General features: G+C 49.1%; 1 protein-coding gene across 1 annotated transcript in view; it reads right to left on the bottom strand.

Annotated features, from left to right (window-relative positions):
• Cit (citron rho-interacting serine/threonine kinase) overlaps window positions 1-23,986 on the bottom strand; it is a 177,383-nt gene extending 153,397 nt beyond the window's left edge. Inside the window, 4 exon segments of the mRNA XM_059248795.1 lie at window positions 4,073-4,248; window positions 13,683-13,824; window positions 22,210-22,318; window positions 23,939-23,986. Coding sequence (XP_059104778.1) covers window positions 4,073-4,248; window positions 13,683-13,824; window positions 22,210-22,305 — 414 coding nt within the window. The 5' untranslated portion in view covers window positions 22,306-22,318; window positions 23,939-23,986.
• Window positions 23,987-25,216: the final 1,230 nt, after the last annotated feature.

Raw genomic sequence — 25,216 nt, 5'->3', positions numbered from 1 at the left:
AAATGAAGGAACCAACTCAGATCAAAGAGACAGAAGGACTAAATGCCTGGGTCCTATTCTAACGATGTGATTGGTATGACTGGTAAAACATGAATGGGGTCAGAGGAACGTACTGCTGCTAATGTTCTGATGGCGTGATGGATCATGGGAAAATATCCCTGTCATAGGACATATATACTAAGCACACAGATATATTTCAAGTCATTTGGTTGTTGTTGTTGGTGGTGGTGGTGGTGGTGTGGTGTGGTGTGGTGTGCATGCACAAGTGTGGGCGTGTGTGAGATTTTCTGGTAAGTAATTTTTTTTTTTTTTTTTTTTTTTTTTGGTTTTTCGAGACAGGGTTTCTCTGTGTAGCTTTGCGCCTTTTCCTGGAACTCACTTGGTAGCCCAGGCTGGCCTCGAACTCACAGAGATCCGCCTGCCTCTGCCTCCCGAGTGCTGGGATTAAAGGCGTGCGCCACCACCGCCCGGCGGTAGGTAATTTTACACAGAAACCAGGAAAGGCCAAAACACCAGCTTCTCAATCAAACACTAACCCGGGTTACTAGGTGTTGCTATGGAGGTGCTGTGTAGCTATAGCTGATTGACATCTGCACTCAGCAGCTTTAGGAGACTACCCTCAGCAGTCTGGTGGGCCTCATCCAATCAGCTGAAAGGCCTCCAGAGCAAAACTGAAGGCTTGGGGGTGTAACTCAGTGGTAGGGTACTTGCCTGCCTAGCATGCTCCAGACCCCAAGGTCAGTTCTCAAAACCACCAAAAAATTAAAAAAATTAAAAAGTCGGGTTTTAAAAAAAGAACAAGGGGCTGGAGAGATGGCTCAGCACTTAAGAGCCTTGGCTGCTCTTTCAGAGATCCCGAGTTCAATTCCCAGCACCGACATGGGATCCAGGACCCTCTTCTGGTGTGCAATGTACATTCGGACAAAACATTCATTATATGCATACATACATACATACATTTTCAAAAAAAAAAAAAGAAAGAAAAGAAAAGAACAAAATTTCAGTTTCCCTTGTGGGGGGCAGTGCTTCAAGACTATCATAGGCTGGAGAGAGAGTTCAGTGGTTAGCGCGCTTCCTATCCAAGCATGAGAACCTGAGTTGGTATCTTACCCAGCACATCAAGTAAACAAGTTAACTATTGAAAAGCTGAGCATAGCGGGTGCTCCTATAACCCTGACACTGTCGGAAAGGGACAGGAGGCTCGCTGGGGCTCACGGACTGGTGGCCTGGCTCCAGGTTCAGTGAGAGACCCTGTCTGGAGGGGACACGATGGGAAATGACAGAGCGGGACATCCAAGTCCTACTCTGGCCTCTGTGCCAAGCCTTTACCTCCTGAGTGCCGGGATGTGCGCCAGCACACCCAGTTTATGCAGCGCTGGGGACTGAACCCAGGACTTCGCACACACGCTAGACACGCATTCTACCCACCGAGCTACACCACCCCTCGCTCTGAAATGTTTCCAAACAGCTTGCCCGTGTAGTCCCTAAGATCGTCCTGGAAACCTCAGTGCTAAATCCGGGCCGCTTAGGAAGCGGCAGCCCAGCCCAGGACTTGGCAGTGCCGGAGGGCTGGTCCTGTTGGCTCCCACAAGAGAGGTGGTCAGGGAAAGCGTAGCTCAACAGGCCCCAGCCTCGCTTGCTCACCGTGGATTCTGCCTGAGCCCTGAAGACTCCATTAAAGTAACTGGTCTCTGAGGACCATTTCTGGCTGTCACAGCACTCCATGCAAGCACGCCGGCCTCTCCCAGGGGACGGGGCTCTGTTTGTGAGATACATCACTTCTTCACTGCCCTTCTCTATAATATCCTTACATCTCAAATCCTCACGGCGACTCCATTAGGAGCCCTGCTTTTCCTTTATACTGACTCTTAATCAGTGATACATCTACCAGTGATAGTGGGTTTTATTAGCTCCTGTAGAAATAGGATTTTTCAAAACCCAGGCCCACACCTCTGCACCACGGTCACTTCAGGTCCTTGGCCTGGAGGAAAGTGCATCTGTTGGAATCTCGATTGCGTGCCCGCTTGTGGCATGGAGGATTTGTTTCGTCTTACATGCACTAGTTCCCACCCAAAACACAAGCAGTGCAAGGCTGGGCTAACATCATGCGCCTCTACCCGAGGACCTAGAAAGATGCCAGGCACGAAGAATGCTCAGTGAGCGAGCAGGGATGACGGACAGCACTTCCCTGGATGGGGAAGCTGAGGGAGCACCTCCCACTCCTGACTTGCTAATCACAGGCACTGTCTTGTCATTTTCCCTCCCTCCGATGCTGCTCACACTTTATTCTGAAACACAGAAGCCACATCATGCTTGGACGCTGACAAGCAGCTTCCCACCCTCTGCTGCAGTTTCTGTCTCGGAGGACAAAAAAACAACAACACAAAAGGGATCTTTGGTTTCTGCTTAGGAGGATGATGATTTGGATCTGAAACGTCCCTCAAAAGTCGGTGTGTGGAAAGCTTGGTTCCTAGTACAGCAGTGTGCGGAGATGGGGGCCTCCTGAAATGATTGGCTCATGGGACTGTGACCTCATCAATGGATTAATCCATGTGTGGATTAATAACTTAATGGGCTACTGGGAAATGGTAGGAAATGGTAGTAGGTGGGGTCTAGTTGGTGGTCACTGGTGGGCATCCCCTGGGAAGGACCATTTTGTCCCTGGGTCTGTCTCCTCCTCTCCTTTTTCTCTCTTCCTTTTTCCCTGTTTCAGTGGCCACACGTCCTCCATCATGATACTCTGCCATACCACAGGCCTAAAGCAATGAAGCCAGCTGACCTCGGTGGGGGAGTGGGGGCGGAAATCTCTGGATGCCGAGAGTCAAAACAGCCCATTTTCCCCACTGACATGGTTTCTCTCACATCCTTTTTTGCGGGGTGGGAGACTAACCCAGGGATGGTGGCAAAGTTCTAGGAATGGATGGTGGCATTCTGCAGCACGGTGGAACTTCTTAATGCCATTGAATCCTACAGTGAAAATGGTTAACGTGGGAAATTTTCCCTTATGTCAAGTTTAACACAAGGAAAAGCTAAACTTGTTGAGATCTTCCACCCAGATGTCTTCATTTTTCTGTTAGGTCTAAAGTGCCAAACACTCCCCTTCTACACACACACACACACACACACCCCTGAACAATACCCCAGAACCCTCACCTCCAGGATGTCACCCTCAGCCACAGGTCTGCCTGGCAAGTTCCCGTCACTTCTCCGCCTCCATTCTCTCTCATCCTAAGGACTTTCCCGACTGCCCTTGGCTCACTCACAACATCGCCCTTCACACCACCGCTAATGACTCTGCTAATTCCCGCTCTGTGGTGCTTTAACTGCTAAGTGCCTGCTTTGTAGATCAGCATTTTCCCTCCACGTCTGGGGGTTGCTATTCAACCTGCAAGGAACGGCCATGGGACTTAAATTCCTTTTGCAGGCTTCCCACGGAGCTGGGTACATTACCGGACACACAATGTGCACTAGAATGCCTGTAACTAATGAATGACTGCCTGAACTCCAAGGGTGATGGGTGTCTCTCACACAGCCAATGAATCAATATGTCTGGAGAGAGCAGCCTTTCCTCAAAGGAAGAAAAAATACAACTAAAAGACAACTTCGTGACCTGTCATCAGACAAGCAGCTTGAAGGCCAGGGAGCACGGTTTTATTCTGACTTCTGCAAAGGCCTGCTGGAAAATTAAACATGTGTGCCCACGTTGGGAACACCTAAGCGTGCGCACATGCAGACACTGTCCAATCTGCCCCATCTTGAGGCGTGGCCCTGAGACCGAAGCTTGGGGTCCCGAGAGATCACCCTACAATCGTTAGTTGAAAAGCCCAACGTGGTTCTAAAATAAAATACCACTACAGACTCGTGACTGACAAAGAAACCTTTGGAAATTTCTGAGCCTGCAAAATTAATCAGCACCAGTTTGAAGAGAGCTAAAGGACATGAGAGGTCTTTTTGCTCACGTATCTGTAATTAACATCTTACTTGATCTTAGACAGCAAATTAGCAGGTTATTGTCTTTGTGGTGAACGTTTGGTACAGACAGAAGAAGGATCAGAGGTTCAAATGCTCCTACCTGCTCCTGGGCCAGCAAAGCCTTCTTCTTCATGATTTTCATGGCATAGACGTCCCCTGTTGCCTTCTCTCTAACCACCTGCACTTCAGCAAAGTGACCACAACCCACAAGACTTCGGACTTCAAAGTCTTTCACTGAAGGCTGGAGCTCCCGTAATTCAGCTATTGTGTCGGAGTCTGTGGAAGATGGAAGATTTACACCCAGGTGAAAAAAAAATACACTTCAAATGCATGCATCTTTGCGAAAGAGGGGAAAAAAAGAAAGAAAGAAAAATGTGTTCTGCCTTCCTTCCCTGTCAAAAGACGTTTAGTCACTTTCTCATCCATCATGAATAATTATAAAATCGGCACAAAAGTGTTTTTATCTGTTAAAATTAAGGGCTCCAGAAATTCCAAAGTACGGTTTCCATGGTAGCTATAATTCGAATCCTGTAGACTTAGAAAATAAGAAGGGAGCACACATGCCATGCTTTTCTTCTTCCTCTGAGGGCTGCAGGGCAGCGCTGGGGGTCAAACAAGCGTGGCGGTATTTAGACTGGCATTACAATGTAACATAAGCAACATGACCCCTGATTTCCCATCAGCCTTTGAGTTGATTGCAGATCATTCCACTCTAGCTAGATGTGCTCTGCCTGGATTTGTGCCACTGGCCCTTGCACTACTTCAGAGGACTGCTTTCCTGGCCTTAATCTAGGGCAGTGCTTGAAAGCAGTACACACTTAGCGCCCAGGCCCAGAGGCTGGGTTGCCGGCCACACACCCGATGAGCCTGCGACTCGTTCTTGACATGGTCTTATTCCTTTCCCAAGTGCAACGGCTCAGGCTGAGATCAATGTAGGAAATACAGGACTAATGGAGTGGTGGTGGTGCAGGATTTCGCACGCAGTTAGTAACACTGTGAGACAGACATCTCTTGATGACCGAGAACTCTACTGACTTGCAAGAATGTAAGGAACAGTGGTGATGATCTAAAAATGGTACCCAGTGATGAACAAGGGAACTGCATCAGAAATAGGGGTTACAAACAAAGGAAATCAGGAAATACCTATCACCCAAATTATCTTAGGCCAAGGGTACAGTCAGTAGCAGAACATGTATTCAGCATACAGGAGGTCCTGGGTTCAAATCCCAACACCAAAAAAAAAAAAAACTTACCCTGGAGAATCCCATAGTTAGGTATCACATTGAAAGCTGAAAGACTAGGCCTGGGGAAATGGCTCAGTGAATAAGAACATTTGCTCTGCAAGCCTGAGGTCCTGAGTTCAAATCCTCAGCACCCACATAAAAAGCCAGGCATGCTGGCACATGCCTGCAACCCTAACAGCAAAGGTGAGAGACAGGTGAACCCCAAGGACCTGCTGGCCAGGCAGCTTAGCCAAAATGGCAAGCTTGTGGTTCAGTGAGAGACCCTGTCTCAAGATAATAAGGTGAAAAATGATAGAAAATGACACCTGATATCCTGCTCAGGTTTCTGTGGGTTCGCACACCTGTGCACTTAAATGCATGCCACACAGAAAGAAAGATACACACACCAAAAAAAGAAAACTAAGAGACTGCTCTGAAATGTCCCCTAGACACTGAAGTTTTACGCAGTTGGTCCTCCATATCCACAGATTCAACCAACTGAACACAGATCAAAAGCATTTTGAAGGCCAGCATGATGGCTCAGCGGGTAAAGGAGCTTGCCATGCAAGCCTGAGAATCTGAAGCCCCTCCCTAGATGAATGATCTAGTAGAGAGAAATCAGCCCCTAAACGTTGTCTTCTGGGCCTCTGTGCACGAACCTATCTATTCACATGCATGCCATAATAATTAAAAAACATTCAGAACAGAAAATATTCCACAAAATTTCAAAATGCAGAACTTGAGTTTGTGGCACACAGAAATCTACACTGAATCCACACAAAGGCACTGTGGTGAGCATCCCAAGCAACCCATAATGACGCATGTGCAGGTGCATGCAAACGCCACACTAGTCCACAAAAGGGATCTGTGGCTATTAGTTTTACGGAGGCAGGGGGCAGTTGGAACCAGTTCCTTGTGGGAACCCCAACCTATGGCCACATCATCTCCCCATGTTATTCCAGAACCAAGAGGAAGGCCCTTTTGCTAGAAATCAGGTACAGCCCCAGCGTGTCCTTCAGGGACTCAGCCCTGGCAGCCACCAGACAGGTCATTACCCTCCACCGCCAGGTGTGGCACATTCCCTATGTGATTCGTATACCCTGTAAAAGGTCCCTCCCGACACCATGGCTCTCGCTTGCTCATTCTCTGTCTTCTGGTCTTTCTGTCTCTCTGTCTCTATCCTCTAGATCTTTCTCGGGTCCCCACTCAGCAACAGCCTTTTGCTCCCTCTCCCCCAGTACACCTCTTAGGTGAGATCTGTTGCATGGTGTGATCTCTGCAGCAGACCTTTGCGTAGACCCACCAAGGTACTCTGCCACTAACCCTAACATTGGTTCCGCCACTAATCCTAACACCTTTCACAACAGTCATGAGCGGCACTTGGATGAATTATCCAGCACGAGATGTTCACTGCATCATCCACCCCCTTTCTCTCTTGCAAAGGTGGAGCTGAATTCTCTTGGCCGGAAGGCAAATATGGTCAACTCCCTGGTATTGGCTGTCTTCCGACCCCTACTCTGATGTTGGCCAGTCATCCAAAGCTCCCTTGGTCCCTTGGGGAACCACCCTAGAGTAGTGGGTGGATCTACATGCGTTCATTGTGAGCACTGTTTCAAAAGGAGATCTAGGATCACAGAGACGGCTCGGTGAGTAAAGGCACTTGGTGCCCTGAGTTTGATCCTTGCGACCCACATGGGGGAAAAAGAGAACTGACTCCTGTAATTTGCAATTTGTCCTCTGACCTCTACACGTGCGAAATAAAGTAGAATTGATGTGTCTATGCAAAGCACACAGCTTGAACGCAAACTTGGGAGCCACACAGCATTTCCCCTTCGCTCTCACATCACCATGCCAAGCCCTGTCTGCCTTCCCCCTCATCCCTTTCCCGGCTTCCTTCATGTGTCAACTATTTGAGTACTGAATTATAATTAACCAAATGCGCTGGCTTGCAGCTTTCTGTGTTTGAACCTGACTTCGCTGCCGCTGTACACAAGGCCGATCTCTCTTCATTTTCTTTCAGGCCTTGGGCCCCAAAATTGCTTACGATGTTGCCCAACTCAGTAACAGTGGGCCCGTCACTGGGGACAATCCGGCATCTAAATCACACACATTAGACAAACTGCTTTGTGGGCAAAAATGATGACACCTTCAGAACTGCAAGAAAGCATTCCAAATCTCTATCTTCTTCCCCAAAGGCTTTTGCAATATTAGGGTGAATAGGAGAGATGCTAAAATCAAGCCCCTGGGTGTTTTAAAAGAGAGATATGAGGGGAGCCCTTCACAACTTCTCCCCATACCAGCTGCTTCTATGACCCCAAAACCATATGGACTCATCATCTCTCTGAACTTTTAGTTAGTGTTTATGGGCCCAGTGGGTACTGAATACTGAGGCAAACCAAAAGATACAGAGCACTGTAATGAAAACGCAGCCCAGGTCGTGGCTTTGTTAGACAGACAACTGGACCTGAGGGGGGGGGGGGGGGGCAAAAAAACCAACTCAGCAGAATCGACAGCTTCCTTCCCTGAATTCAGTCCAGCCTTTCAAGGTCTAGGAATCCATCCTTCACAGAACCCTCAACACATGCTCGGAAAGATGTGCATGAAGAGGCCCGTGATGAAAACTTAAACAGAAAACACTCAGAAGCAACCTGATCCTAAACTCCCATCAGCAACAACATGGAAATAATCTAAAGATCAACCCAGGACAGCTAGGGCTGCACAGGAGACCCTGCCCAAAAAGAAAAAAAGGGGGGTGAGGGGATTCATTTATTTTATTATGTATATGTGTGTTTTGCCTGCATGGATGCATGTGCACCATGTTGCTCTTGGAAGTCAGAAGAGGGTGTTATTTACATCACCTTGATGGTTGTGAACCTCTGTGTGGGTGCTGGGAACTGAACCCAGGTCCTCGGGAGGAGCGGCTCTTAACTGCCGGGCCATCTCTCCAGCCCCACGCCTGCATACTTTAACGTGTAACCATTAGATCAGGGTAACACTTCTCCATCACATTGAGCGTCTATAATTTTCTTTGTCTTATCAGCAGAGCCTCCTGACTCCAAGACACGCATAAGGCTGCTGCCGGCAGCGGCGGAGCCTGACACACGCTTTCATACTTAATAAGTGTACACTGAGATGACAGACGGGATAGTAGAGCAAATACATACAACAGTAGGAGAGTCATTCATTATTATCAAGTACTACATATAATTGCATGTTATGTTCTTTCTCACAGGGTTCACAGTTCGGTAGGTTTGTTCAGAACAGCACCGTCATAAATAGGTCTGATGCATGGTGCTACAAGTTAGGGCTGCAGGGTGCCTGGGTGGGAGACATCGTTTAGCTCATTATAATCCTGTTGGGTCCCTAACTGTCACATAACTGTCTGTTGTTCTCGGGACATTGAGGTGTGACGCCCATTTGTCCCCTTGTATCTGGAGTATCTAAAGCATCGTCTGGTGCACGTTGGGCACCTGACATCTATCTACTCAATGAGTGTACTGCTGAGTAAACAAGGTAAGTGGCAAGAGGCTGCATAGACATGCTCATGCACGTGTGGTGCACGTGTCGATACTCACACACACACATAGACATGCTCATGCACGTGTGTGCACACGCTGACACTCAGACACACACACAGACATGCTCATGCACATGTGGTACACACACTGATACTCAGACACACACATAGACATGCTCACACACATGTGGTGCACACACTGACCGATACTCAGACACACACATAGTGTTTTGGTTTAGTTTGGTTTGTTTTTTTGAGACTTATGTCACCACACCTAGAAAAAGAAATAACTCTTTAAAAAATAAGTAAATAGGCAGGTATTGAAGATACTGAAACACCATGCTATAGCTCAGATATACGCAATTATATATGTCACTTAAAATGCATAAATTATATAAGCATTTATTTTATATAAGAGGGCACCAGGTCCCCTGGACCTACAGTCAGACAGCTGTAAGCTGACAGGAGAATGCTGGGAACCAAACCCAGGTCCTCTGTCACAGAAGCAAATGCTCCTAACTGGTAAACCATCTCTCTAGTCCCGAGAGAGAATACTTTTAAAAAAAAGAATTCATAGGCAAGGTGTGGTGGTGCACGCCTTTAATCCTAGCACTTGGGAAGCAGAGGCAGGTGATCTCAGTGAATTCAAGGCTAGCCTGGTCTATCTAGTGAGTTCCAGGACAGCCAGGGATACACAGTAAAATCCTGTCTCAGGGAGAGAGAGAAAGAGCAGCCAAATAAAGTGGCTAGCCTCCACCACCTCGGCTTGTGTGAGCATCCTATGATTGCCACACGACGGCACATAAAGTGGCTAGCCTCGACCACCTCGGTTTGTGTGAGCATCCTATGACAGCCACACGATGGCACATAAAGTGGCTAGCCTCGACCACCTCGGCTTGTGTGAGCATCCTATGACAGCCACACGATGGCAAAATCGTCTAATGACGCAATCAGAACACATGTCCATAGTTAATCAACGCAGGACTCCAACAGAAGACAATAATCCCCCCCCCTTCTCATTCCTTGCCCTCCACTGGCTCAAGGTCAGGGGTTATCTGTGGGAAGCACCAGTTCTGACCACCCTCTCCAGCTCATTTCCTCTGGCAGCTCTGGAGAAAACCCCCACTCCTACAAACGTGGGCAGTGGCAGCTGAAGGACCGTTCTCCACGGGAAAAGCACAGCTCACCTTCTGAAACAGAAACCCAAAGGGGTCGGGGTGGGGGTGGAGCTCGTATGAATGTAATCACCGGATTTCAATCATGGGCTCTTCAGGGTCCTCACCAGGAAGCCTCTTCAAAAAATATGAAACGGTTTCCGGGAAGAACATCTACTAGAAAAAAGATCTCCACTGCAATACCAGCCCCTGATTACGCACCGCGTCTCCATGATTGACTGCTCTTAAGGGTCCCCGAGGTCTCAAACCTAATGGAGGGGCTGGGGTGAGTTCCTCTAAGTTCTGCCCCCTCCCACTGCCTACTTGATAATTTACATATTCAAAAGAGGGAGGAATATTCAAACAAGTGCAGAGTGATGAGTAAATACCTCAAGGACATTTTAAAGATACACAACGTGTTAATTAATCACGGTTGACGCTTGTGGTTAACGTTCAGTGTTTATCGACAAGCCTGGTGTTCTAGTAACTTCGACGTTGCTGTGGTGAAAAACCCTGTCAAAGTGACTAAGGGCACAGTCCCAGGGTCCAGTCTCTCACAGTGCGAAGGGCCAGGCAACAGGAGCTCAGAGAAGCTGGTCACCCCCAATGGAGGAGGGAGAAGTCAATGTTCGCAGCTCACTCTCTCCTTTTTATTGGTCCAGGATCCTAGTCCAGGAAGCGGTGCAATTACAGAGGGCCGGTGTGTCCTGACAGGAAATGGTGTAATCACATGAAGATAATCTCTCCCCACCACCACCACCACCAAGAAAGGGTTTCTCTGTGTAACCCTAGCTATCTCGCAACTCGCTCTGTAGACCAGGCTGGCCTTGAACTCTCAGAGATCCACCTGCCTCCGCCTCCCGGGTGTTGGGATTAAAGGCGTGCACCAACACCCCGACTCAAGATAATCTTCCCCAGCATATCTTCCCCCAGATGAGGAACTGGGAGCAGACTAGGTGCACACAAGTCAGCGAAGCCCTTGTTAACAGTTTGAGTGTGAAATGGTCCCCACAGGCTCCCGTACTTAAACATTGGGTCCCCAGCTGGTGGCACCGTTTTGGCAGAGGGTGGGCCTTGAAGGTCAAAGCCTTCTCCTGCCCAAGCTCTTTGCTTCCTGGTCAGCACTCTGCAGCAAGGGGCCGCCACGTGACCTGCCACACTCCTTCTCTGCCATGAACTCTCAAACCGTGAGCCGAAACGAAGCCCTCTTCTGTCAGCAAACTAAGACAAGGAAAAGGGACACATGAGTTTTGCTTACTCAGCTGCTGTGGGGCCTTTGAGTGACTAGCTGCGTAGTCCATTATATAGGGTCCTGATGATCCTAGTGCCCTGACTCCCTTGTGGATTCAGGCACAGCTGATCACAACAAGTGACTCAAAGCAGAACCAATCAGAACCTTCCCTGGGATTGGGAAACACCAACCAACCTGCACCAGGCCTGGTGGCGCATGCCTTTAATCCCAGCACGCAGAAGGCAGAGGCAGGCCGATCTCTGTGAGTTCCAGGCCAGCCTGGTCTACTGAGTGAGTTCCAGGACAGCCAGGGCTACACAGTAGTCTCAAAAACCAAAAGGAACCAAGCTAACACATCTAACTGGGCAGGAGGTGGTCGGTCTCTAAAACTAGTTTCTACTGAATGTGACACTTGGGATTCATGTCCAGTGAAGTTTCTTCACACACAGAATGAAGCTGCTCTGGTTTAGAACTGGAAACATCTCTCTCAGAGGCCCCGAGCATGGCGCTACTGAGGTGGTGGAACTCCCAGTGAGGAAGATTCTGTGGGACCTCTCAGACTGTACCCCCTAGCCCCTGGTGGATGGAGACCACGCAGAGCAGTCACCACAGGCAGCGAAAGCCCACCTCCCGGCAAGAGGCGTCCCTGAGGGTCGGCCTTTGAAAAGGGCCTGTGGGGCCCTGACCCCTCTCCCTCTTTCCTGGTCATTCCTAGCCATGAGGTAAACATGAGGATGTGTTGCCTGGTCACAGGCACTAAAGCAACCAACCATCGACTAGAGCCTCCAAAGGTACAGGACCAAAGGAACCTTTCATTGTCTGCACTTTGCAGATATCCCAGATGTCTGATTACGGTAACAGAGAGCTGACTGACAACAGCCAAGAGATCTTCCATCCTCAATAAAAAAAGCCTTCAAAAGAGCCTCTACTTCAGTGTTCCTGGACACTCAGGGCCACTGTGGCAAGTCTGGCCTTCGAAGCTAGAGCTCACATAAAGCCCAAGTCTTTTTTGTTTTGTTTTGTTTTGTTTTTTCGTTTTTTTCAAGACAGGATTTCTCTGTGTAGCTTTGCGCCTTTCCTGGAACTCGCTTTGTAGACCAGGCTGGCCTTGAACTCACAGAGATCCACCTGCCTCTGCCTCCCAAGTGCTGGGATTAAAGGCGTGCACCACCACTGCCCGGCTCCATGTCTTTTCTTAAAAGGGCAGGTGGGAAACAGTTTAGGCTTTGGGGAGTCACATGATCTCTGTTTCAAGTATTCTAATGTGACGAAACCCATGGGTGTGACTGGTTCCAATAAAGCTTTGTTTACAGACAGAGTTTACCGTTTCCAGGCCCCTTGCTCTAGAGGCCACAGAGAGAAACCACAGAGAGCATAAGACTCTGATCTCCAGGAAAGAGAGAGGCATGGATGGATAGGCTGAGACCCCTTTCATCCCAAAAACCTCAATGGAGCTCAGCTTTCCAGCCAGGGCTACACACACTGAGCAAGCCATCTAGAACATTCCAGCTTAAGAGAGCCTAGAACCTGCGATTTTAGCCAATACATCACAGAGCAGAGGAGTCCCCAGCTGAGTGCAATCAAACCACTGACTCATGAAGAAGCGATACAAAACCACCCCCTCGGCCTCTACAGTTTGGAATGCTTGGTTAGACGGCCATTTTAGATGAGGCGCTTTCTCAAATCTGGCATGACTGAATACACGGTCCTGTATGTTGTGGATGCTTCACAGGACCTGGCTCACCCAGTAGCGCCCTCCCCTGGCTGTGATAACCCAAAGGGGTTTCCCAGTGTTTCTCTAAGAGATGCCGGAGGAGCAGGACACCCACTGACTGAACACACTGGTTGAAAATGCTAGAAGCTGTGGCACCAGCACCCAACTGCCCCACCACGTGAGCAAAATCAGGAGTGCGGTCAGAGTCTGCTGATCCACGACATTCCCAGGCCCTGGGGCACTCCGCCTTCATCAGTTGCTTTTCCATCTAAGAAAACTTAAAGATGACATCGTGTGACATCAGCGGTATGAATAAAACAACCCAGTTAGCTAGCGGTGTAGCTCACTGGCAAAGCTCCATGAAGAAGGGGGAGAGGAGGAGGGGAAGGAGGAGAGGAAGAAGAGAAGGAAGGGGAGGAGAAAAAGGAGGAGAGGGAAGAGGAGACACCAGATTCAGAACCATTACTGTCTTCACCTATTATCATGATTTTAAAATTAAGCAACTGAAAGAAATTATCTTATTGACTTTAAACACAATGGCCCCTAAGCCCCTGCCTGAAGGACAGGTTAGCTCAGAGTGTAAGAAGGGAGCCAGGGGACAGCATCCCCACCATGGAAGTCCCTGGAAACAGCTATGCCTGAAGCATCCTTGGATTTCTGTCCCATGAGTCAACATAGTTCCCTTTTGTCCTGACTTTCTGTCACTTGCCGGGAGAAGGCGGACGTCAGTCTGGTCTCCAGGCTACAACTGTACAATCTATGTACGCTCCTGGGCCAGCGTTATGCAGACCATGGCTTTCTGCGCCTCCCACCAGTGTCTTCTGCCTCCAGCATCCTGTCTTCCTCTAGAGGGAGGGTTGGCGAGACTTACACTTGCGGACGAAGCTGCTCACATGCTTCATCTTCATCAGGGCGGGCTGGCTGCACTCTTCGAAGAGAGCAAAGAGGGCATCTAACATCCCTTCCCGGGAAATAGCAGCCTGCTGCTGTTGAGTCACGAGGGGCGGTTTCCCCTAAAAATGGCAAACAGCAGATGGAGATTCTGTCAATAATGAAAAGCTTCGATCAATAACATCCACGCAGAGTAAATTACAAGCGACCGACTCAGCTAACTGCTCGCGGCACACTGGCAACGATTCTGGGGGCCGTTAAGTGATTATTTGCAGGGGTCCATTGCAGCCGGCTTTCCTCACCTGGATCTGGGGGAAACCGTCATGCCAAGAACACCATCCCTGTAAACCTCATTCCTTCCTTGAGTCTGAGCTTCACGGACCCTGCAAGTTCTGAGATGATGCCACATCTCGTCAACGGGAATCAGTGATTGACACTCCTTCCCTGTGTGGCTGGAGGATTGCTAACTCGACTCCAGCTCTTTTAGTTCGTCTCAAGGAGCAGGAATGGATGCCTACCGCGAAGCCGAATTTATTCATGATCTGTGGGATCGGTTACAGATTGGCAGACTGTGTCTAGCCCACAAACATGTTTTGTTTGGCTTGAAGTATTTAAAATAATTTGAATTATCTGCCAATATTTTTAAATCAGATTTTATACACACACACACACACACACACACACACACACACACACACACACACACAGAAGGTCTGTGTTTTCCTGAAACTCTAGCGGATCTGGCGATATTGCCCTGTCCCACTTGGTGACACAGAAGGAGCTGAGTGATGTCGCCCTCCTGGTGGGTGCTGAGGTTCACTGTAGACTTGACTTCCAGTCTTCTGTCCGGCCAGCTTGATTCATTTATGCCCACTGTCTGGCCTCTCAAGACATGAGCTGGCAACTCTTGGTTTAGAGCAATGATTCCCATGTGAGGCCTCGGACTGTGGGGCAATCTCCCTGTCAAAACAACTGAAGGAGGGAGGTATAGAAAGGAGACTTTTAAGAGTGCAGAGGCTAAGAGAGATGGATTGGTTGGTAAAGAGCCCATCCCACAAGAATTAGAACCTGAGTTCAGATCCCCAGAATCCATGTAAAATAGTGGCAAGTGCCTGTCACCCCATCACTAGGGGATGGGACATGGATTCCTGAAGCTCATTGGCCAGTTCATCTGGTTGAATTCATGAGCAGTGAGAGATCCTATCTCAAAACATTACAGTGGAGATCAACCAAGGAAACATACCATGCCTGTGGCTGGCCTACACACACACACACACACACACACACACACACACACACACACACACACGAGCGCATGTACGCATGTACACATGTACGCACGCACACACACATTTTCAATGCAGCCAGGCTTGGTGGTACATACCTATAATCATAGCATGTGGGAGGCTGAGGCAGGAGGATTATGAGTTCAAAAGAAAAAAAAAAAAAGGACAAAAAAGACCACTAACAATTCCTGGCACACGCCACACCTCCCCTCAGTATCTACCATCCACCTGCACAGGTGCCATCCCTGAGACTCACGTTACACAGCAGAGTGACAGGAATGGTCTTGTGCTGGTTCACGGTACAGCCTCTACGAAACCAGACAGCCTTGGCCTTGGATTTTTTTGGGGAAGGCAGATGCCATGCACAGAAGTTTAGGCGGCATTTGGGGTTTGGCACGCTACAGCCCATGAGCCAAACAAGGCCCACTGCCTGAATTATAAACAGGGCTCTGTTGGAAGGTAGCCATGCCTGCTCCTTTACATTGCGTCCTTGACGACTTGGGTGCCACAATGGCAAAGTTGAACAGCTGCCACCAATGACCCACATAATGGAAAATCTTTTACTATTTGCAGGGGGTGGGAAAAAGGAGCCCAAGATAGCCTAGGTAAATAAATAAGTAAGTAAATACATGGAGAGGCCACATGAGGGCGGGGTCATGGCTCAGCAGGTAGCCTGATGACTTGAGTTTGATGCCTGGAATCCACATGAAAAGCCAAATGTGGGGGGCATTCCCCCTGGAAATGGGAGACGGAGGAAGGAGAGTCGGCAGAAGTCTGTAGGCCAGTGAACCAGGAATAAACTGTTGGCAAACCAGGAGAGACCCTGCCTCAAAACAAGGCGAGAGGACCCCTGACTCCTCCAAGTTGCACTCTGGTATCCATGCGCAATGTCAAGTGCATGCAGGCGCCCACGGTCACAGAAGCATGTGAGCACATGTAAACAAGAATAAATAATTCCACTTAAAAAATAAGGGGCCGGGCGGTGGTGGCGGCGCACGCCTTTAATCCCAGCACTCTCGAGGCAGAGACAGGCGGATCTCTGAGTTTGAAGCCAGCCTGGGCTACAGAGTGAGTTCCAGGACAACCAGGACTAAACAGAGAAATCCTGTCTTGAAAAACATAAATAAATAAATAAATAAATAAATAAATAAATAAATAAATAAATAAACAAACAAACAAATAAATAAATAAAATAGGGGTGCCTTAGTGAGCAGTCAGCACCTAGATTTTACTGACCCAGGTGGAACCCCAGCTGATGCCATGGGGTGGGGCGAAGCCACCCACTGAAGTACAGACAACCTGCTGGAGTCTGATGGTTGGTTGGTTGGTTGGTTTTGAAACAAGGTCTTATTCTATAGCCCTGGCTGGCCTGGAACTTGCTATATAAACCAGGCTGGCCTTCAACTCACAGAGATCCACCTGCCTCTACCACCACGCCTGCTGGAAAACCTGCAAAATCCAAGGCAAAGATGCGACTGTTTCTTTAAGCTTTAGGGCCTGTTATACAACACTGGGCAGCATAAAGGAGCAGCTGCACTTGAATCACTAGAGAATCACAAAAGAACGGATTCTTTGGCCCTATTACCAACCTCCTGAATTAAAATGTTCTAGATTGCAGTTTTAGAACTGATTTTAACCAGTTCCCCGGGAGACTCAGTCAAGTTGGGAACTGCTGGGCCTTCCTGCCTGACCCTTCGCTTGCCTTTAACTCTGTCCACCTGAGAGTTAAACCCACATAGACGAGGGGTTCCCGGAGACTCAAGGAGGCTTAAGCTCAGAGCACCCTATCATACCTTCTCCAAATGCTCGAGAGCCTCAAACTTGAAAATGGCCCTTTGTTCTGATGCTTTTTCTTACTCTCCCCATGTTTCTTAAAATGCCCTTTCTTTAGGAAATGAAAAGACCAGAGAGTAATAGCTTTTTTTCCCTTTTATTTGTTTTCTACATCCTTGTTTGGCAAAATAAAAAAAACTGGCAAAGCCTTGGCCGCCTGGTGATCTGTGAGATGCCTGTGGCTCTGGCAGTCTGCCAAGCACCGAAACACAAGTGCCCTGTGTAGGAGGGAGCCACACCGACTGAGACCTGGTCTAAAGGACATACCTTGATAGAAGAAAACAAACCAGCCACCGGATCTGCCTCTGAGTGACAGACAGCCCTGCATCGGGACGGCACAGCAGCCTACGTCTGGCATACCCAGACACTTTGCCACAACACCTGTCCTGGAGCAGGAGGCACTAATTGCTGCTGTCTGCATGTGGTTTAACCCTCCAAGGGTTCATGCGCTGCAAGCGTGGACCCCAGTGTCGAAGTGGTGGAAGCTTAAGAACGTGGAGGATGCCTGGTCTCCAAGAGAGGGCGAGACACCTATCCGGTCTCCAAGAGATGACAAAATGCTTTCCTTAACCTCAGGAGCGGGGTGTTAGAAAGGAAGTGGGCCTGCTCTTTCACTTCCTGTCTTGCCCATGTGATTTCTCTGCACATGCCCCTGCCAGTATGGTGCCATGGTTACCAGGCCCTCAGCGGAGCCATGCAGAAGCCATTTGTACTCCTGGGCCTGCAGAACTGTGAGCTATGTACCTCTTTTGTTTATAAAGTACACACCCTCAGGTACATTGTTAGAGAAAAAAAAAAAAAAAAAACCAATTCAAGTCACTCAACGTTAAAAAGAGATGTCATGAAAGTGTTTGGTTTGCTTTCTATTGCTGTGATCAAAAGCCAGAAGGGCAGGAAAGGGTTTATGTCAGCTTACAGCCCATCACGAAGGCAAGTCAGAGCAGAACCGGAGGAAGAAACTGAATCAGAAGCCATGGAGGGACGCTGCTTACTGGCTTGCTCCTGGTGGCTTGCTCACCCTGCTTTTCTTATACACCATTCGAGATCGCCTGCACAGGGGATGGCACCTCCCACAGTGTGCTGGACCCTCCCATGTCAATCATTAATCAAGAAAATGCCTCCACGCTTGCCTACAGTAGGCCAAGCTGAGGAAGCATTGTCTCCGGTGAGATTCCTTCTCCCCAGATGACTCCAGTATGTGTCAAATTGACAAAAAAAAAAAAAAAACAACCAGCACCAAAGGTTTTACTCAGAATCCTCCCCATTAAACATAAAAGATGGCAGATCAACTGTGAGACATGCTAGTAATGTGACCCTCGGGACATGTGATCAGCCCTTGAAATCAGACAGTCCCAAATGTCACTCACCCGAGTGTCTTGTAAGTTGCGTGACTGGTTTTGGGTTTGTTTGTTTTTTTATTTTACGCATACAGGTGTTTTTCCTACATGCTTAGTACCCTCAGAGGCTAGAAGAGCGCATCAGATCCCCTGGAACTGCAGTTACAGACAGTTGTGAGCCACCATGTAGGTGCTGGGAATTGAACTGGGGTCCTCTGGAAGAGCAGCCAGTGCTCTTAATGGCTGAGCCGTCTCTCCAGCCCCATATCACATCCCTTAATAAATGAGTACTTGTTTTGTAATTAGTTGGGCATGTGTCCTGTATGCGACAGTGTTCAGTCATTAAGGTCACAGATAGAGCATTCATCTGTGAGAACTGTCTCCTGATTGAAAACAAAGGTTTCCACAGAACAACCCAAGCTACCAAGCCGTTCCCACTGTTTTCACAGCCCCCCAATACTAACATCTGAGGGGGGCAGGCAAATGTCAGCAAGAATATTCCCAGTCATCATACAGGCATCCCACATGGAAGTATTGGTAAGTACATGGAGATCATGATGATTATGACCACAGTGTGTGTGATTCATGATGTCAATGGCTTTCTGCACATGCCTGTGAGGGACTGATTACCTTGATCACATTCACTGACTGTGAAGACCCTTCTCAACCGTAGGCTGGACAGGATTGTTCCCCAAGCAGGGGACCCTGGACTATGTAAATGGGAATGGAGACACAGCAGCCTAACTGTAGAGGATGTCATGTGACCAGCTCCCTCAGGCTCTTGGCTCTGTGACTCCCCTGCCCTGATGTCATACAGAGCTGTGAGCCAAAATGCTTTCTCCCTTAAACTGCTTTCGTCAGAGCATTCCGTCACAGAAACACACAGAGAAACTGAGACAGTTGTACCCAGAGTCCCCCAAAGACCACCGAGAGACCGAATCCGATGCAAAAGCAGAGTCTTTGTATTGTTACAAGTTAACTCGGGACTCTCCATCCGTGTGACGCAGCAGCAGAGCAGGAGAGACCCTGAGTAGCAATGGGGCAGGGTTTTTAAAGCAAGGGGGGCGTTGGGGTCTACAGACTACATAGGAACAGACTCAGGATTGGTTTATGTAAGTAGCAATCATGTTAGTAACTTTTAATTGGCTAGGGTCAGTTGGGGGTTAAAGTTATCCATTTTGGGGCAGGCCTGGACAAGTCCCAGGCTTTGTCTTTGAGCTGCCATGGAGACTGGCTGGCCTAGCACGTACTGACTGTGGGGGCTGGCTCAGTGGCCCAGGCTTTCCACATTGACCCATGCACGTAGCTCTAAGTTGGTGAGGGGTCCCAGACAATAGACAAGTGGCTGAACCTTGAGCAGTCAGAATACAAGCAGAGAGGGAGCTACTGCAAGGACTATGTCTTTTGTTCATGGCCCTCCCAGAAACTGCTTGCTCAGGGCTCAGGACACTGAAATTGAGACCTGATCTCTGAAAGAAGACTGAGCAGCCTGTTATGACATCTGCCTGGTCCTTTCAAGACAGCATCATGCTACAAGTAGTATTAACACTAAAGACTGGGGCCGGAGGACACCTCAGCAGTCCAGAGCTCCAGCAGCTCTTGCAGAGGATGACTTCGGTTCCCGGAATTCCTGTTAGACAGCTAGCTCCAACTGGGGGGGAGGGGGTGGGAATGGACACCACAGGCCCCTCCGTTCACACATGCACATCACATTCTCAGATATATATAATTAAAATAAAATGTTATCTTTTTTTTGAGACAGGATCTCACTATGCAATCCTGACTGAAATGAAACTCATTCTGCAGGCCAGGCTGGCCTTGAACTCACAAAGATCTGCCTGCCTCTGCCTCTGGGTGCTGGGATTAAAGGTATGCGCCGCTGCCGCCACCACCCAGCTAAATCTTTAAAATCTTTTTAGAAAAAGAATTAGCATTCTTACTTTTTTTTTTTTTCTTTTGTTTTGAGACGGGATCTTACTGCTTAGCTCAGGTTGGCCCTCAAACCCACTGAGTAACCCAGTATAGCCTCAGGGCTCATTTACAAAGGATGTGCCCGAGAGCTAGGCAAGGCACAGAGCACTTCATGTGGACCATCTCACTACTCCATCAACAACCCTGTGGTGTGAGGATGCCCTGACAATCCCAGCACTATGGGGGCTGCAGCTGGAGGATCATGGGAATTTTCCAGGACTGCCTGGACGCTATCCCATTTCAAACAAGAGCAAACTTGATAGAGTGGATTCAGCAGGACATGGCAGGGCACATGGGTCACCACGGCATTCAGAAGGCCAAGGTGAAGATAAGAACTAGGCATGGCAGTGCATCCTTGTAACTCCGGCACGGGGAAATGAAGGGCAGGAGGGTCGTGAGTGAGAGGCCAACCTGGGGTACAGGAGTTCTAGGCCAGGCCACATAGTGAGACCCTGTTTTTAAAACGGGGAGGAGGTGGCTCAGAAGACAGTTAAAAGTATTTTTAGACAAGCCTGATAACCTGAGTTTGGATATGCACAACCCACCTAAAAGCCAGATACGGTAGCCCAAGCGGCGTTAATCATAAATGTCCCCGTAGGGAATGGGAGACTGAGCCTTGAGAATCAGAAGTTCAGGAGACAGTCTAGAAACCACAGCAGTGGACAAGAGAGAACTCGGTTAAAAAAAAAAAAAAAAAAAAAAAAAAAAAAAAAAAAAAAAACACAAGATGAGGACAAGACACCAAAGGCTATCCTTGGTCTTCCATTCACGTCCCTTGGTGTATGTATGATGTATGAGCACAAACACACAAGAACATGCACACACACAGAGTTGAGGCTAATCTGTGCTCCATAACAAGACCCTGTTGCAAAAAGATAAGCAAATAAATAAATCAAAAATAAAAAGCACACTCAAAGAAGGTGTGATTAATTTACCCAAAGCCACACAACTAACACGTGCTGGACCATAGTTTCCCAATGTCAGTCTTAACCGTTCACTCTCTATTTGTCCTCTTGACTTGTGAATATACAATTCAATCAAGGACCCTGTTTCACCAGTGACCCACAAACATCAGAAACAAAAGAATTAGAAAACTGCTCGGAGCCAGGTGGTGGTGGCACACGCCTTTAATCCCAGCACTCGGAGGTAGAGCCAGGCGGATCTCTGTGAGTTCAAGGCCAGCCTGGTCTACAGAATGAGATCCAAGACAGGCACCAAAACAACCCAGAGAAACCCTGTCTTGGAGAAAAAAAAGAGAGAGAGAGAAAGAAAGTAAGAAAGAAAAAGAAAACTGCTCGGAAATAATTTCATCTGTCCTTATAGGATGAAGGAAATGTTAGTTCTCAGGAGGGACGTGATTACACAGGTGTAGTATTTAATCTAAAGAGCAGACAGTCAGCCACCAAGTGTGGTGACACAGGCCTTTAATCGCAACACTCAGGAGGCACAGGCACATGGATCTCTGTGAGTTTGAGGCCAGCCTGGTGTATATAGTGAGTTGCAGGACAGCCAGAGCTATGTAATAAAGAGAATTTGTCTTTAAAAAAAAAAAAAAAAAAAAGAGCAGACGTCCCTTGTATGAACAAAGTTTATGTCTATACTGGGGCCGGCGAGATGGCCCAGTGGTTAGAGTACTTGTTCACTACACTATCCAAGGACCACAGTTTGGATCCCGGCATCCACATCAGTCAGCCCACAAACACCGTTAACTCCAGCTTCAAGGGGTCTGAAACCTGCTGCTGGCCTCTCTCTGGGTACCCAGACAGACAGACACATGCACACAGCATGCACACACACACCAGAAGTAATTTGGGTTTTAAAAAGTCCCTTCGTCCCTTTTCTTCCTTTAACTGAAGGACAAGGTTTAGAGCTATGAAGTGTGGGAAACCGTGAGATGTCCCAAGGGCAGGTTCCAGCCATGGAACCATCTGCACAGTGGCACCTTTGTCCAACTCCATCAGATCATGTAAAACAACAACAAACGGGATTCCCCCAAGAATATTAGTCTCAACACACGATACAATCAAAGGCGGTGACCACAGGCGTCGCGGGTGCGTACCGCTGGCAGGCAACCTCTTACCTGGAAGAAGGCATTTAGCCTGGAGGCCCGACTGGCGATGGGATCGGAGGCACTGGCATCCAATGGGTTCCGTACTCCATATTTGAATTTCAACATCTCTCTGCTGACGCTGAAGGACATTGGAGAAAGTTAAGTGTGTACACTTAGGGCAGGAAGGGCTTGATGAGGCCCTGTCTCCCTAAAGACATCAGGATGAGGGCGCTTCCCACCTCCACAGCACTAGACAGGCAATGGTGCATACATACATGCGGTAAAACACTCATAGAAATAAATCTTTTTTTGTTTTGTTTTGTTTTCCGAGACGGGGTTTCTCTGTGTAGCTTTGCGCCTTTCCTGGATGTCACTCTGTAGACCAGGCTGGCCTCGAACTCACAGAGATCCACCTGCCTCTGCCTCCCGAATGCTGGGATTAAAGGAGTGTGCCACCGCTGCCCAGGGAAATAAATCATTTTTAAAAGAACAGTCATTGTTGGACTAGCCAGGCCACAGCCTGTACGCCGCTCTAACAAATCCCCAACTGGCTTTTCATTCGGTCAGTTCTGATCCTCTAGTGACCCCTAACTACTACAAATATCTAACGCCTCATACGCTAACTTTAAAAATTTTTAAAGTACATAAAGTAATAGTCATAAATTACAAAATAAAAACCCTGTCTAAACAGATGTAATGTGTGAACCAAGGCCCAAATGGGATGACCAGAGAGCCCTGCAGATCATCTGGGAAAAGAATAGTGCACTGTCCCTGGAGGGTACAGGTACAGAGGTCAATGGTCCTGAGGAAGGACGCCTGGCCTAGTATGGCAGGAAAGCCAGAGGGCTTATAAAAGGGAGGAAGACACAAGAGGGAGGCGCCAGGTTAGGCAGGGAAAATGAAGACACTGGAACAGAGAGGTTAAGTGAGTGAGTTAAGATCACATAGGTAATGGGAAGTGTCATGGGCCTGAACAACACAGGTAAGGCTTACAGGAGGCAGAGGCTACAGGGACTCAGTCCTCTCTAAGGAGCCCTGGGCCTGGGGCAGAACACCCCAGACTCCCCTCCACAGACTCCAGGCTTCCCCCAGCACACCCCAGGGGCTCACCCACAGACCAAGGGCTGAACCCATAGACCCAAGGCTGAACCCACAGACCCAGGGCTGAACCCATAGACCCCAGGGCTGTACCCATAGGCCCAGGGCCTACACCCACAGATCCAGGGCTGAACCCATAGACCCCCGGGGCTGCACCCACAGACCCAGCGCTGTACCCACAGACCCTGGGGCTACACTCACAGACCCAGGGCTGAACCAACAGACCCAGGACTGTATCCATAGGCCCTGGGCCTACACCCACAGATCCAGGGCTGAACCCATAGACCCCAGGGCTGTACCACAGACCCAGGATTGAACCGACAGACCCAGGAGCTACATCCACAGACCCAGGGTTGAACCCACAGACCCAGGGCTGAACCCACAGATCCTGGGGCTACACCCACAAACCCTGGAGCTGCACTCACAGACCTAGGGTTGAACCCACAGACCCTGGGGCTACCCCAGCACACCCCGGGCTGCAGCCCCAGCAGACCCTCAAGGGCCCCCCGCCATCCTGAGGCTCCCAGCCGCAGGAGGGAAAGTGGGCATCAGTATGGACGGGGCCAGGCGGGGAGACCCGGGAAAGGGGGCTCCCCTCCCGACCCTCTCCCCACACACCCCAGACATCCATACACACACACACCACACAACCCGGACTCACATTCTACAGACCCCCGGCTTACACTCGTCGCGATACGCCCTGAGCCTCCCGCCCAGCGTTTGAGCAAAACGGCGTGGGCGGGTCCCAACCGTGCCCGAACCAATCAGCGCTCGCCATCCGTGATGGACAGCAGGGGGTCTCCGCCAGGACACCCTGGTCTTGGAAGGCTGGAGGAAGTGAAATGAGAAAACCAATCAGATCTTGTCTTCCCTTGACTGGTGACCAATAGGAAGAGGGCAAGGGCGTTCGGGCGGGGCAGGGCTGGGAAGTTTGAAATTGGCGGTTCGCAGGATGCTGTGTTTGGAGCTTGGGGCGCGGCTCCTGCGGGTCCTGGAGCGCGGTCCTTTGCAGTCCGGGTCCCTGCGGGGATCCTGGCCGTTCTACCGGGACTGCCTGCCCCTGATAGGGAGGTTAGGAACCAAACTCCAGTCTTCTGCAAGAATGCACTCAACTGAGCCATCTCTCCGGCCTAAAGGGGGCGCTCCGGTTTCTTGGGATAACTCGGGGGCTCTGCGGTACAGCTGAGTGTGAACTCAGCGCATCCTGACTGCCTCGTCGCACCTCTGGGTTGACCCGCAGCAGGAAGATGAAGATGTTTTAGTAAATTTAAGCCAAGATTATTAAATCGCCCTTTCCCCCAAATGACAAAGCCCAGTAGTGACCTTCGGTGTTTGGCAAGTGTCCAGCCTGGTTAGCAATCGGGAAAGTGAAAGGCGCGCTGGGAGTGTGTAAAGAGGCGGCGCTGTTTACATTCACACGGGGGGGGGGGGGGCGGTAAAGAGTGTGAATTGGCCTATGAAGGGGCAATCTCTGAAAAAGGAGATTGGTATTTGCTAACATTGAGGCTCGGTGCACTCTATGACTCCTAGGGATGGCTACTCTACATTAACTGTGAAACCGAGAAACGCGTACAGGAAAGCAAGTTCAAAATAGTGTTGTCTGACAAAATAGTGCTGCTGGAGAGATGGCTCAGCTACGCTTCCAGGGGGCCTTCCTTGGGTTCCCAGCACCGGCTTCAAACCCTTCACAACTTCCTGTAACTGTTTCCAAAGGATCAAATGACCTCTTCTGGCCCCTGCGGGTACCTGCACTCACATGTGTACACACACACACACACACACACACACACCATAAAAAACAAATTTTTAGAAAGACATTTAGCCAAAAGCAGGGGTAGCATGTGCCTGCAACCTCAACACTTGGAAGGCAGGAGGATGGGGAGTTCAAAGCCACCCTGACTGCACACTGAAACAGCCCGTTCAAAAGAAAAGAAAGAAA

This window comes from Peromyscus eremicus, chromosome 23 (genome assembly GCF_949786415.1).
Source record: "Peromyscus eremicus chromosome 23, PerEre_H2_v1, whole genome shotgun sequence".
Classification (NCBI taxonomy): Eukaryota; Metazoa; Chordata; class Mammalia; order Rodentia; family Cricetidae; genus Peromyscus; species Peromyscus eremicus.
Note: the sequence above shows the minus strand (reverse complement) of the source record. Positions and strands in the feature narration are given on the sequence as shown.